The following is a 14,951-nucleotide window of genomic DNA, read 5'->3' on the forward strand; positions in this document are numbered from 1 at the left end:
TATCCATCGCTTTCGCCAATCCGAGGCTCAAAATTAAAAGTTTGTTGTCCTGCTATTTGGCCATCTGTTCTGCAACTTCCGCTTCTCTCCGCTGTTTTCCTTCTCTCCATCACACTTTTTTTTTTACACACTTTCCCTCTCTCTCTCTCTCTCTCTCTTTCTCTCTCTCTCTTTTGCTCACACACATTGCACACCGGTGAAAAATGTGCAGCCACAGATCTCAGGTTTGGCAATTGCATTTTAGAAAATCGGAGAGAGGGGAAAGAGAACTGTTTCAGTCTAACTATTAAACAATGCCGCTCCAACACACACAATGGAAAGGTGGGTTGAGAGGGGTGTAGGATCTGGTTAACTCATCAAATAGACCCATTATGTGGTAAAATCAACAGTGAAGTGTGTTAGATGTGTCCTAGCGAGGGGGCGAACAGTCCAAATCCCTTCAGTTTGCACCGCCATTACAAACAAGAGTGGATTAGCCAGCAGCCCCCCTGCTGGGACAGTGAATAGATGAGAATGGGAAAGATGAGGGAGGCCATTTCTCCTCTGCATTGTCTAAATAACAGGCTGGGGAATTCAATAAGTACCGGCCTCATCAGACCTCATCAGCTTCCCCAATAACGCTGCACATCATGGTGGCTGGCAGGCTGGTTGCTGCTGGTGACAGATGAGAGCCAGTGTGGAGATGAGCTTGCCCCTGCAGCAGCAGCAGCAGCGGCAGCAGCGCGGTGCTGCCTCACATTCTTTACATTGTTTAGGTCAATGTATGTGGTGTGTGTTGAACAGAGATGGATATAATCATTTCAACAACAGTATTGCTTTTGTTGGGGCCTGTTTATTTACCACTATGTCAATATCTTCAACACTTTTCACGAAGCAAATAAAATATTGATTTAATCATTCAAAAATATTTCATTTTATTGTTTGAAAATACTCATGTTCTTTGCACTCCCTGATTTGTTCTTTGTATCACGTTTTTTTGTTTAATTCTGACCATGGGTGGGCCTTTGGAAGCTGCCTGCTGATTGGCTACTGAGTTTTAGAGTGACACAGTAGTCACAGGCTTTGAGACGGACAGCGACTCCAATCCCGTGACTACTTCCGTTGCATTGAGCTGTCGCTCCAAACGTTGCTCCAAAGCTAACTGTGGCCTGTCCATGGTCAGAATTGCAAACCATGGCGCAAAGAACAAATCAGGAAGCGCAGAGAACAAGTGAGGGAGTAAGTGAGGGAGCACAAAGAACAAATCAGGGAGTGCAAAGAACAAGTGTATTTTTCAAACAATAAAATACAATATTTATTAATGATTACATTGATATTTTATTTGCTTCGTGAAAAGTGCTGCTTGAAAATATTTACACAAATCTAATTCCATAGTCCGCAGTGAAGCTCGGGCCCTTTTTACGGTGTATTTCTTTGGTCCGGAACGCTCCACTGATGAGAACTGAAAGCTTACAAGCTACAAAGAGTTACCCTCACCCATCACACGACTGCTTGTGAATCCCAGTGATATCGATGCTGTGTTGTGTGTCAATATCTCTCCCCCCTCCCACATTACCTCGCCATGTTTCCCCAAGGGTCAGGACATGTGGAGAGAAAAAAACATGGCTCTTCCACATCGATTGTGGCCCATTAACGCGGACAGAGAAAAACAAAGCCTTTCATCACGTCTGGGATGTTTAGGCAAGGACTTACTCAAAGTTGCTCTCTAAAGCTGGTCGACCTTTCTCCATGGTTATCGCTCTGATATTGCTCTCTCGAGGGGACAAAGGGGCACATTGAAGCTAGTTTAGATAATAGTGGAGCGTTTGCTAAGTGTGCTTTCTTAAAAAAAACACTTTCCCCCTTTTTTGACACAGTGGGAAAGTGATACAGGGAGAAAGGAGGGTCAGATTTAGGCCAGGATTATTTTGTTTCAAGGACTAAAATTATTATTTTAATTTTATGGCATTCCTGCCTTATCAATTTTCAGCCTGCAGGTGAGTTTAGCCAAGATGTAATATTCATATTACCTGCCAGAATAAAATATGGCACAGACCTTATAAGGTGGACTGTTTCATATTCTTTTTATTCATGATGTTTAATTATTCATCTATTATCGGCTTGACCTTCGCATTCAAATCTGAAATATTTTAATAATTGTCATTATTGTTGAACTGTTCTGTGTGTATATATATATATATATACATATATATATATATATATACACTATGTTAAGCCAGCAGATTTTGCAGCTTCCTTGGAAAGTGGTTGATATATTCAGTGAGCTCAAAGAAGATGCCACTTTGTTGTCAGCAACTTTTTTTTTGAAGGAGAGGGGAAAATTAGTGTCAATGCTGCTTGAGAACAAAGAGAATATCTAAGAAATGAATGAATTATGAGCTGGAATGTCTGATGCGCTGCTCTCTCAGGAGGGATCTGCCTGACAAAGCACACATGAAGGGGCGAGCCATCTATATTTGGACCTAACTCTGGTTCTTTTGTTGCTCGTCTGAGATAATCCAGCAGGTTCATAACCACATCTTTACTTTCTTATGTCATCAGTGTTCATGACATGACCAGAGGCCATTATACAAATAACTTTTGGCTCCATATCATGCACAAGAAATAATCAATGAAGGTTGTCTAATTAAAACAAAGCAACACTGTGCAGGAGTCAACGCTTAAACGGATGCATTTCCAAATTGTATTTAATAACAAGCATTATGCAGAACTTCATAAAATTAGCAACCCCTACTTCACTACTGATGGAAAATGTGACACAATTAGCATCGACTACATCTGTGGTTTCAGTAAAGATAATTACTGTGTATTACTGGAAATAAACACACTAATCTGACAACAATTATACTTTGTATGGGTTATTATAGAGAGAAACAGGAACACAATGACAGGGACCAAAATAGCTAATTCAGATTGGATAGATTTTTTTTCTGTGATGAATGGTGTTTATGAAGTAAATAGTAAATAGCACTATTCAAGTTTTTATTGACCACACAATGCATTTTTAAAATAGTTTTCCCATTGAACCACACATATGTTAATATAGCACTAAGATAAGATAAGATAAGATATACCTTTATTCTTCCTGCATGTGTTACAGCAGCCACAAATCATGGGTATAGAAAAAAAAAAATATTTAATGTATACATATATATATATATATATATATATATATATATATATATATATATATATATATATATATAATTAAGAAAATTATTATATTATTATATTAGATTATTATTATATTGTATAAAAATTTACACTTTTATTATTATTATACAGTAATTGCACAAGGAATAAGGCGGTTTAGGTGTAGGTGTGGTCTATTGACAGTGCTGGTTGTAGAGACTGCAGCAGCGAGGAAAGACCTGCAATACGTCTCCTTCACAAACCAAGGGTGCAGCAGCAGCAGCAGCAGCAGCAGCAGCAGCCTGTCATTGAAGGAGCTCTTGAGTGAGGCCACAGTGTCCTGCAGAGGGTGGGACTCCTCTATTAAAGATGATGGCTTAGCCATCATCCTCCTTTCACCCACCACCTGCACCGAGTCAAGAGGGCATCGCAGCACAGAGCTGCCCTTCTTTATCAGCTTGTCGGGTTTCCTCCTGTCAGCAAAGGATCCTGCTGCCCCAGCAGACCACACCATAACAAGGTCCTCAAAGGACCTCTTCTTCCTCTTTCGGCTTCTCCCTTTAGGGATCACCACAGCAAAATCCTCTGCCTCCACCTGTCCTCCTGTCCTCCTTCACAACGTCCATGAACCTTCTCTGTGGTTTTCCTATCCCTCGCTATCTCTCCTCTGCACGTGAGAAAACCTCAACCTTGCCGCTCTACTTTATTTCCAAACTGTTCAACCTGAGCTGTCCCTCATATATGCTGATTGTGCTCATTATATATAATTGCTCATCAATTAATATAACACATCTATATGCTGCAATTTTCCATCAAACATCATTCACACAGTGTCTGCACATCAGTGGCAATTCAAGGTTCAGTGTCTTGACCAAGGTCACTTCAACAGATTGACTGGATTTGCTAGCGATTGGAATACTGACCCTCTGGAGTACAGACTGCTATCTCCTTAGAGAGAGAAATGAAAGAAGAATATATTGCAGACCTTCCTGTGTTCAGTTGCGTTTGTATAGTATGTGCATGTGTGCGTGTGCACAGTAGCACATGGCTGTTTTTTTTGAAAATGAAAGAGCAAAGCAAGCTGCACCTGCAGCCTCTATCAACCGGTGGAAAGCTCCTTTCAGCACAGCTTTAATTACAGTCTCTGCAGCTCTGCTCAGCCCAGACAGACTGGTCTCTGCGCAGCCAACCAAATCCTCTCACACACAGACGCCTTCCTCTGCCACCGAGTCGCCTGATCCCTAATCAGCCACGGTGCCACTCTTCATCGATCCTCAATCAGTTACAGTAAAGGGGACTCTATGGAACCTCCCTCTCTCCCACACCCCCTCCACCCCTTTCCCCCCTTATTAGTCAGGTGCCCTGCTTTCATTGATCATAAATCAACTTCACTGGCAGCATTGATCGTCAATCACCCCCTGTGACATTATTGATCGGGCTGCTCCCTCAGCTACAGGCCTGCCCTCAGCCTTCGGCCCACATTGCAGCCTGGTTGTGGCATATTGATCCCCCTCAGATACAGTATTGAGGGCCCTTTATTGATAATTCATTTATTGTGCTGTAATTTCATTTTCTTCCCTGTCCATATTGTTGTTACTGGAAGCCCCCACAGTCAAAACCTAGTTAACAGACACGCTGCCTTTTTTATGCTTTACCATGTGACTCAAACTGATTTGGCTCTTCTTCTTTTTCTTTTTTTCTTTGTATTTGCAGTTTAAAGTATATTATCTGCTCCTTTAAATGCCATTGTCAATTTTCCAGCAGTGGGAGCCCAAAGGTTAGGTGACATTTTGTATAAGAATACATTTATATGTTTCAGTCCTTGAGCCATTTGGGAGATTCGGTCAAAGGCACGGTTCCATTTTAACAAGGCACCTAACATCCAGTTTTCTCTTTTGAGCTACAGTATATGCAGGGCAGCAGTAAAAGGAGTGTTTGTAAAGTGCTGATGAGTGGGAATGTCTGTGAACATATGATTGGAGGAGGCTAAAATGAATGTAAATGTATATAACATGGCCAACAGTCCTTGGTTTTAGAGCTCAAAAGCTGATTCCTTCAGAGTTTGATTCAACGTCACATTTAACAAGAAATATTTGCTGCAGGTCTGTTGGATGGGCAGTTCTGTTGAATTACAGTGCGCCCATCTGTATGATTCATCTCTATAGATGGGAGGTTTCACGGGTCAGTGGAGGTGTTGGCAGTGTTATAATACTCTGCTAACAGGGACAGAGCTAGCTTCACTGTCTGCCCACACACTCAGTGACACAGACAGTGGCAGCACAAGTCAAACCCCCACAGGCAAAGCAGAGGAACAGCTGCTCTTAAGATCCTCCGTTTGCCACAAAAAAAAAAAGAAGCTCCACAGGCCAGAGTCAGTCCAACACTATCTGTCTTAGGTTAGTTTAATATGCGGTGCCTTATTTCTGTTTCTGTCTAATGAAAGTGCCTTTTCTTCCTTATCTTTAAACACAAATACCGTGTGTGATCTCAGAATTAGCAGTGCATCAAAGTGTTGAAAGCTGAGAAGATGCTCACTTACCCAGATCATAAAATATATATGCTCTAAGTAGAGCAGTAGTGCATTTTTTCTCCTTAAAGATGCTTGCTTAATCACTTTAGTAGTAAAGAAGTCATGAAGCATTTTGGATGAGTGTTATTACATCTCAAATCCCAAAACAGCAAACTCCGCTTGGCTCACTGCTTGCAGATTCGTCTGTGACGTACTGACTCGCCTGCTACACATTGTGGTGTTTTCTTAGCTGGGATTTTATTTCAAATCCACTCTGCTGCACACAGTGTTTTCAGTCCCTTGCCGTACTCGTATAATTTTGCACCAGCCACAATGAGGACACTTGTACTGTAATAGCAACTCTTGCCAGCTGTGTAAAGTGGCCACTGATACTGAGAACCTCTGCAGCAACAAAGACGTTGGCAGTGTGGAGCAGCATGTGTGGCTTCAACATTAGAAACATCTGCCACTGCCACTTTAAAATTGCAGCTAACTACAGGAACCAGCAACACTCAGCTTTGCCATTTGGAATGAATGTGGTGAGGACTGTCTGCTTGTATAAATGTTATTTCAATATAGATTCAGATTTGTGAGACGTTCATTAGAGTTGGCGCTCACACACATAGGCTGACTTATACTCACTGGCATACCTCTGTCTACCCCATTGTTTTTAGGTATTTGTTTACTCACCATGGTAACCACAGCATTGGGAATGGCAAGTGGAATTAGCTGATTAGGCTAAAATTAAGTTTTCATTTTTACCGGTACTTCAGAGTTTGTCTCACAAGAGTTGAACGGCTGGAAATCCCACCGCCTGTTTGGCACTGCATTTGCTGCTCTCCCATTTATTGTAAAAGCAAATTATTTCAGCGCCAACACTTTAGGACATAATCACCTTCACTCATTTTTCCAGCTTCTTAGATAATTGTTTAAATAACCTTCACTTTTGCTGAATATTCTTTGTCTTTTCTGGTAGATCATTTCTATTCCCTGGGATACTTCTTAGATACAGCATGCAGGTAGTTTTTGGTCTAAGTGTTCTCATGCTCGTAAGATTGTCTGAGTCAATTTTAGCTGTCTGCTGCAGTATAGACTCGCAGTGGAGCAGACACATATGGAGCTCATCTCATCCATCAGCTTTGTTTATTTGTCTGAATCAAGTCTGGGATCAGAGTCTGCTCTGCGGTGCATGAAGACACAAACGGCAAGATATATATACGGACAGAGAAAGAAAGAAAGAAAGAAAGAAAGAAAGAAAGAAAGAAAGAAAGAAAGAAAGAAAGAAAGAAAGAAAGAAAGAAAGAAGCAGACAGAGTAACCATGACAAAGAGAGATGAAATGAGATGGAGAGAGTGAGAGATGGATAAGCATGTCACAGACTCCCTACATAACATTAGTCTTGTTAAGTGTGCAATAGCTCATCGATCAGGCTTCCACCGCCGGCTCATCCCTGCACTTCCCTTCCTGTAATCCATAATATCATCTTCGGCCCGTGTGCTGCAGGAGCCCTCTATGGGTAAGTCTGAGCGAAGACTGATCAATAGCCATAGAGGATGTGTAGCGGATGCAACACGATGTTGACATTCTCTCTGCACCGTCTCTCAAGCTCATCTATACTATAACAGGATCAGAGCTGGGGAAGCTGGACTGCCTCTGCTGCCCTCCCTGAATCTCCCCTCTCACCCGTCCTTTTCTGTCACTGTCTCTCTATGACACTGTATCTGTCTTTCCATCCATCTCCCTGTCCTCTTTGTCTCACTCCTCTCTCAGCACCCGCTCCATTTATCAGGCCATGTCATTGAGCCATGTGTGCCGTCCCTGTCAGCAAAACGGCTGGCAGACCGTCTTCATTTCCATGCTGAAGGATGCAAGGCCAGCATGGCAGTAGTGAGCGCTATCGACTGGAATCTGTCAAAGCGCTCCCTGTAGGAAAGCTTCTGCCGCCTGCCTTCCTGGTTTGTGGCCATTCTGAGCTTGTCTGTTTGACTCTGAAAATGGCTACATACGGCAGTATTTTTGGTCCATGTCTCTTCACATTTGTCTTTACCACCTGTCATGTGTTTTCGAGTGTATTACAATCGCTCACTGTTTTTCTTTATATATCTCTATTTCTAGACTATGTACCTTTCCTGTGTCTGTCTGTCTTTCTGTCTCTCTCCCTCCCACTCCCCTCTCTTTCCCATTAGACACAGCCTCTTCACTTTGAGCAGACAGGTCAAGCTCGCTGATGGGAATCAGACAGTTGTTGATCCAATTAGAGATCTCCTCGAGCAACATGAGAGTACAGCAGAATTCCAGTAAAAAATACTGTCGTCTTTCTTCCTTTCCCTCAACCGTTGCAAATATGTCCTTGCAGCGAAACACTGTGCCATCCAAACAACTTTTCAGAGATGCTCAGCTCATGGAACTTCAAGCCCAAGAACCCGCAGGAACCTTTAACTAGAGCTGTCACTGAGAAGTGGAAAGCTTCCTCTCACAGAAGTTTTTTCACAGTGACATATTTTGGTACAAGTGGCTGAACAGTTCCCTTTGTTCGCCCTGAAGGGCTTTGCACACTCTCGGAGTAAAGCAAGGCCGTCCCAGTGCGACTCCAAGCCCTTGTGAGAGGCCTCTTTTGTAAGTGTCTTGATAGTGAAAAGCTGTCCATTTCACTGAGCAAAACCTTTTACCCAGCCCTTCTACAGCCTGAGGGTATTCCTGCATGATTTCACCATTCACGCCAAACAGATGTACAGTCTAATTCTGAACAGCAGATGACTGTTCTGACATTCTGACATTGATGTATTACAATACACGTGCTTATTTGCATTCATGGATCAAGATGCTATTCAGCTGGCCCTGTGAGACCATCCGGAGCACGTAAGCTCGCTTTGTCTTCAGATATCAGAATGAAAAGGGAATGGTGAGATCTAGTGTTCTCGCTGCGCCGGCTTTTATCGTGCAGACAAAGGGCTGATTTGCCCCATGTGCCGGCCCATAGGAAACAACAGCAAAAGCAATAATTACTTATGCACAGAGCAATAATAAGCAAAACTTGCAACAAGCTTCAATTTAAATGGCCATTGTAATTGCACTGTCTTGTTGTAGAAGTACATCTGCATGCACTTAATGGTTCATTTTACTAGCTGCTAATGTTTCTATTGATGAGCAGAAAGCCATGACTATCTGCTCGCAGCCAAACGCACAGTGTGGAGTGTTTGTGATCAAATGAGGCTCAGACATCTTTCTCTCACTGAACTGCCTGCAGTGCCGCTCTTGTCATTATGTGTATGTATGTGCTTGGTGTGTAGGCCTGTGGTCACCCTTCATTAACGTGTGTTTACCAGCTCCTAGAGCCACATAAAAACAATTATGTGTCCCCATGGAGCACCTTGTTATTGGTAGTTGTTGACCTCTGACTAAAACCGCTTTGTGCCTTATTTCCCGTAGTTTAGGATCATTAAATGGTAGCAAATCCATTTATAAGTGAGCCTCTTTTATTTGGAAGTGATCCCCGAGAACACATACTATGACTGAAGCCAGTGTGAAATGTTTCACTTGGAGCTTGGAGCCTGAAGATGCAGCATCAGCAAGCTACTATGCGCAGCCAGTCAGTGGCCTAGTTTATTCTGGGCTGTGTCAGCGATGACGGTGTGTGGTGAGAGCAGAAGCGTTTTTAGGCTGCCAGCACTTTGTATCATGCGTATATGTGTTTGTGGGATTGTGTGTGTTTACAAGGGTTATAGCAGAGCATCTTTGAGGCCAGTGGGTGTGTGTGTCAGTGTTATAGAGGGGTGAGTGTATTCACATTGTGTGGTGGTGTGAGGCCGTTGATCTTGGGCTGAAGGCTGAACGAAATTAGCGAGCTCATTGTGGGAGTTGGGGATGCAATCAAACAGCATGTTTAGTGTCAGATACTCTACATTTCATGGATAGCTAATTATCTCAGAGAAGAAAAAAAGATATAGAAGCAGGTTTGTTGTTGCTTTTCCTCTGCACAATCTCTGCTTCTCCCTTCCCAGCTACATTCTCTGGGGCCGATTTTTATGGGCTCTAGTCCCATAGTAGCCCCTAAAGCCACACAAAGTCACTCACACGTGAAATATGTTTATGCTTTACAGTGTGTGGCCCCTAAGCCACTCTGGACTCATAGACCCTATTCAGACCCGGTATTAACATCTGTTTTGAGTAATCTGATCACGGGCAGAACATGCTAACCACAGCTCTGAACAATAGCGTGAATGCATCCTCAGATCTGATCACGGAAACCACATCCATCCTCATGAAGATTGGAGGTGGGAACAGTCATATTTCATACTAAGTCTTATCAGGGCCATAAAGACAGTGCCACCATCTTATTTGCATCTCATACACCCAGTCTGAGCAAAACAAATAATTGAAATACGTGTGACAGTGTTTACAGGAGTGGCACCAATCAGGGGTCGTACCTATGTCCCCCGGTCCTATGTTCCCCGATCGGGGAGCATCGGACCTTTTTTTAAAAAGGGTCAGATGTTCCCCGTTTTCCCCAAAAAAGGTCCTATGTTCCCCACTTTGTGGAAGCCTGGGTGTGGAGCTCCAGGGTAAAGGGTTCTTTGGGTGAAAGCGGGGAACATAGGACCTTTTATCTAAAAAAGGGTCCTATGTTCCCCGGTCACATACAAAGCGGGGAACATAGGACCCTTTGGGTGAACAGTGGGGAACATAGGACCCTTTTTTAGAGAAAGGGTCCTATGTTCACATACAAAGCGGGGAACATAGGACCCGGGAACATAGATACATAGATCCCTACAAATCATCAGGTTTGCTCATTTGCTCAACACCTAAATAATTGTATTCATCAAGAAAACCTCCCCTGCTATAAATTAATTAGGTTTCAGGTTGTTTTATTGCTCTCACTGCTTTGTCAATCCTGACAGCATTGCTCCATTATTATGGGCCTAAGCTCATCCTAACATCTGGGAGTCAAGATTAAACCATCAACAATTATCTCGGTGTGTGTGTGTCATCTTTAGCTAGGCATGATAAAAGGTCCCATTGCTCACCTCCTGCAAATTGCCCCATCATCTGCCCGTGTCACGAGCTGCCAGGCCTGTAATGTAAATGCGTTGACAGGAGAGCTGTCGGGTCCCTTCTAAGCCAGCAGGTGCAGGGCAGCAGTGGTTCAGTGTGAAAACAAACTCTGTTTCTGTGTGTACTATACTGCAGCTGAAGTGTACAGCCCTCCCTGGGAATGAGTGTTTGATCCCGGCATAACTTCTCACTCCAACGCTGTCTTCCCACCGTTTCTGCCAATTTCTTTATCTCCTTCACTCTTCCTTTCCTGGTTCTCGTCTTTACTCACGTGTTTATCCGACGGTCTTTCTTTGCCTCACTCATTTCCACAGTCTGCTCCCAAAGAGATTCTGATCTCGCTGACTCAGACTCGAAAGAGGGACAGACACCCCCCGGCCAAACGAGCCACCTGTTTCTCATGAGAAAAGATATTTTTTTGGGAAGGGGTTTCTCTGTTATTTTTCTTTCACCTTCTTCTTTCATTGAGCCTGTCATCCTGCATATATCCCTCTCTCCCCACTGTACACTCACCTGCAACTCAAGTGTGAGAAAGTGCCCTTTGAGAATTCACCTTTATAGCAAATTTGGTCATTGCAACACTCATCAACCTTTTAATGGCAATTATGCATCTCTGTTAATATAGAGACAGAATGGATGAAGCATTATAGCAGTAATTGATTAAAAAAAAAAAAAGGCCATCTAAAGCCAGCTGGTTATCTCAGGTAAGTTTCTTATTAACTTGAGTCAGAAGTTTACACTCATAGAAGACAAAGTCATTATCTCAGGTCCCAGAATTTATAATGCCCTCCATCAGAACAGACTACAGGCAAGTCAAGCCAATCTTGAAACTGATACTGCAATGATCACACTCGAGGTCCTTATCCCTTTGAATGATTTTAAATATCAACAAACGTAGTAAGAGAATGCTGCAATCAAAAACAATGGATATTGTCCCCAATGTTCACACTGAACGCAGCAGTTTTGAATCCATGATAGCCATAGCTCAAACAACTCATGCAGCCCATGCAGTGAAATGCTGGCACTGACGGTTGCAGAGTGGAAAAAGGCATAAAGTTTCAAATAAAGCAGAAGATGGCTGTTGAATTAAAACACAGAGGGTTATGTGTCAGGAACAGGGATGCCTTACAGAAACAAGGTTTGGCTGACAGAGCTCTCCAGCATTACCATCTCGGAGGTATTTACAAGAGTGATTACTGTGATTATTATTTCAACAATACCCTGCAATGCTCTTTCATGGACTGCCAGCCTGGGCCAGGGTACAGAGGGCCTGCCAGCATTGTTGGTCTGGGAATTTGACTTAGAGCTCCATAGAGGGGAGGGAGAGGGAGAGAAACAGAGGTGCGATGGCTGAAAAAGAGACATTTGATGCTGTTCAAAAGATCTCCTGTCCTTCTGAGGAGGGGGGGTCATAAAAAACAGTCATCCTAACATGATTTTGTCCTCTTTTCCCTTCTCCGCAGCTCCCACAGAGCCTTTGCTGTGCAAATTTGCAGACGGAGGGCAGAAGAAACGCCAGAGCCAGAGCAAGTACCCACAGAACGGGAGGCCGTGGCACAGAGAAGGGGAGGTAAGATGTTATATGAGCGCAGACACTATCCTTCATCGCCGTTTCCCAAAAATTCACTTACTGAAAAGTATAGCAAATATCATCTCACACCAGGTCTCTGGAAATACTAACATTCTGCATGGAAATAAGATCAATCTCAGTCAGCAGTGGATTTAAAGTACGTGAACTGGGCTGATTTACAACACCAGTAAATCGTCACAAAAATGACTTGTCATCGAGTACACATTATGATATACAATTGTAATTCCAAAGTCTGTTCACTTTGGTATCAAGAGGTTTCAGAGACATAATAATGTTTCATATTTTTAGTTCTGTTTTCAAAACAATTTGCCTTTAACCCCTCGTTTGACTTAATTAGTGGATATAGATTGTAATTATAATCCTTAGTATCCATGCAAACAGCTGTCCTATGTCATTTATCAAGTCAGTAACCAGTTTATCCAACTCCATCCAATAATAGTTAGTGATTTATTATCAGACTTGCACTTTTCTCAGGTTCTACGATGAGTAATGAGTCATTTTTTTTTCCAAACTAACTGCAGAAATGACTGCAGCACCACTGTTCTGTAACTTTGTGATCCAGTCTCAGTTGAAGCACTGCAGCATGCTGTGACCCCTATGTGTCCAAATTCATTTACACATTCACAAATGACTTAAAGAACAAGAGCAAAAATAGAAAACATAATTGTGATTCAGTCAGCAAATATTCTTGAAGAATCAATTACCTGGAAACACAGATATGGCTTAAACACGTGGGCCTAACTCACTTACTAACTATTTTCCATTTCTGCCTGATGACATTTTAAATAAGGCGTTTACCACTGAGGTAATGGTAATTAGAAAAACAGGCCCCACCCTGCTCACAAATACCCCAGAGAAGCTAGGTACATCTGGCTTTATGTAAACCATTATTGCCTGTCATTTGTATTTACTCTCAGGTATGAAGCTGCTATAAAAAAAAGAAAAAAAAGAAAAGAAAATAGCCTAGATATCGATCAAACTGCCCGTGGATGTATCGGCGCTGTCACGTGTAATGCACCTCAAGCCAAATGCCTCACTGAACACTTATATTCCTGCCATACATCAGAATGCTTGGAAACCTGAAATTGGATCCACTGCTATGGTAACATATTCATCAGCAACATGTGGAGACAAGGTTAAAGTCTCTTCTTAGGCTACCTATACCAGGAAGGACACACAGAGGAGAAAGGTAGAAGAGTGCACCAGGTTGGACTATATAGAAGACACACACACACACGTACATAGACCGAGGCTGACAGTTGTGCTGAAACTGCAGTGTTGGGGAGACCAGGAGAGATGAAATGTTTGTCCTTCAGAGAACACATGCTCTCTGTGTGTTTGTGCTGGTGGTTCTGAGTGTGTGTGTGTGTGTGTGTGTGTGTGGCTTTGCTAAGAAAGAGAGTCGTAACTGCAGTAGCTGTACCTGTGTTTGTTTGTGCCTGTCCATCACATGTGCAGCAGTCCTAGCACCTATAAGCCAGCCAAGCGTGTTTAACCTAAATCACATTGTTATATTGCCTCGCAGGCCCACACATTGACAGGGCCAACTCTGTCAATTTGAGGTAAAATGGGATGACTGTGTGTGTGTGTGTGTGTGTGTGTGCGAGGTTGTGAGGACAAATTTTGTTATCCTATCTTTGCGATGACATGTTGGCCGTCCCCATCTCAACTTTAAACAGCCTTTGGAGGCTTGAGACTGGGTTTTAGGGTTAGGGTTAGTTGTGATGTTAAAGTAAGGCCAAGGTAGTTTCCTATAGGTGTTGTCACTACAAGAATATGTACAGCATTCACATCCTTTGTGTTAAAGAGAGTACTATCCTGCAGCATGAAACAACTGCTCACCATGTCAAACCAATTTCCTGTGCAATTAGTTTAACAGGGAGTGTGATGTCTGCCTCTATACTGTCTGGAAGTCTCACTGAACAGAAGGTCAGGGCGGGTTGTTAATAGAACTCATGAGATCCACACGTGTGTCCCACTGTCATTCAGTATTGAAATGAAGCGTCCCATCTTGACCTATGCCTTAAGTTGGACTGCAGTCACTAGACGTGAAGTGAATTGCAGCAATAGAGTTTTGATTCTACACAAAAGAGATTATATCAGGCGTTCCAAAATGCAAAGATGCACATTTACATCATATGTGTGTACATTTTGCACCTTTGCACATTTCCCTTGGCTTCATAAATGTGTGGAGACGAGAGGGAAAGCAAAATAAAAATGTTTTGAGCTCAGTTACAGGCTGAACGGCTCACAAACACACACACACGCTCACCCCCACATCCACGATTGGTGCATCCATAACCAGCAAGCTTATGTTAAACATATATGGGATGCTTGGCACAAACAAATGCAGATAACACACACTATCATACACACAAATGTATATATATCAGTTTTGTCTTTCGTCTCCTATACACAGTGCGCCCCTCTCTTTCACCTCCATCTCCCTCTTTCTCATAGATCGCCAGTCGATCATGCCGTGTTTCACATTACACTGTATTAAGGGATGAGCTATAGGACTTAGAGGCCAAGGTTTAAGTGCCTGGGTTCAAGGCAGTGTGTGTGTGAGGCTGTGTACATCTATAGCAAAACCCTTGTCCAGTGTGTACCAATCTATTGTGTAATGTCTTGCTGTCCCTGAAATGGCTGCTGTGAGAGTTAGACCTT

General features: G+C 42.8%; 1 protein-coding gene across 2 annotated transcripts in view; it reads left to right on the plus strand.

The window, feature by feature from the left end:
- LOC310935752 (RNA-binding motif, single-stranded-interacting protein 3) overlaps positions 1–14,951 on the plus strand; it is a gene marked incomplete at both ends in the record, with an annotated part of 208,341 nt that overhangs the window by 150,739 nt on the left and 42,651 nt on the right. For both annotated transcript variants that reach the window (XM_083899692.1, XM_083899693.1), the window contains one exon: positions 12,157–12,263. In XM_083899692.1, coding sequence (XP_083755818.1) covers positions 12,157–12,263 — 107 coding nt within the window. The remainder of the gene's footprint in view (positions 1–12,156; positions 12,264–14,951) is intronic.

The sequence above is a fragment of the Microchirus variegatus genome (assembly GCF_963457635.1).
Source record: "Microchirus variegatus genome assembly, chromosome: 13".
NCBI lineage: Eukaryota > Metazoa > Chordata > Actinopteri > Pleuronectiformes > Soleidae > Microchirus > Microchirus variegatus.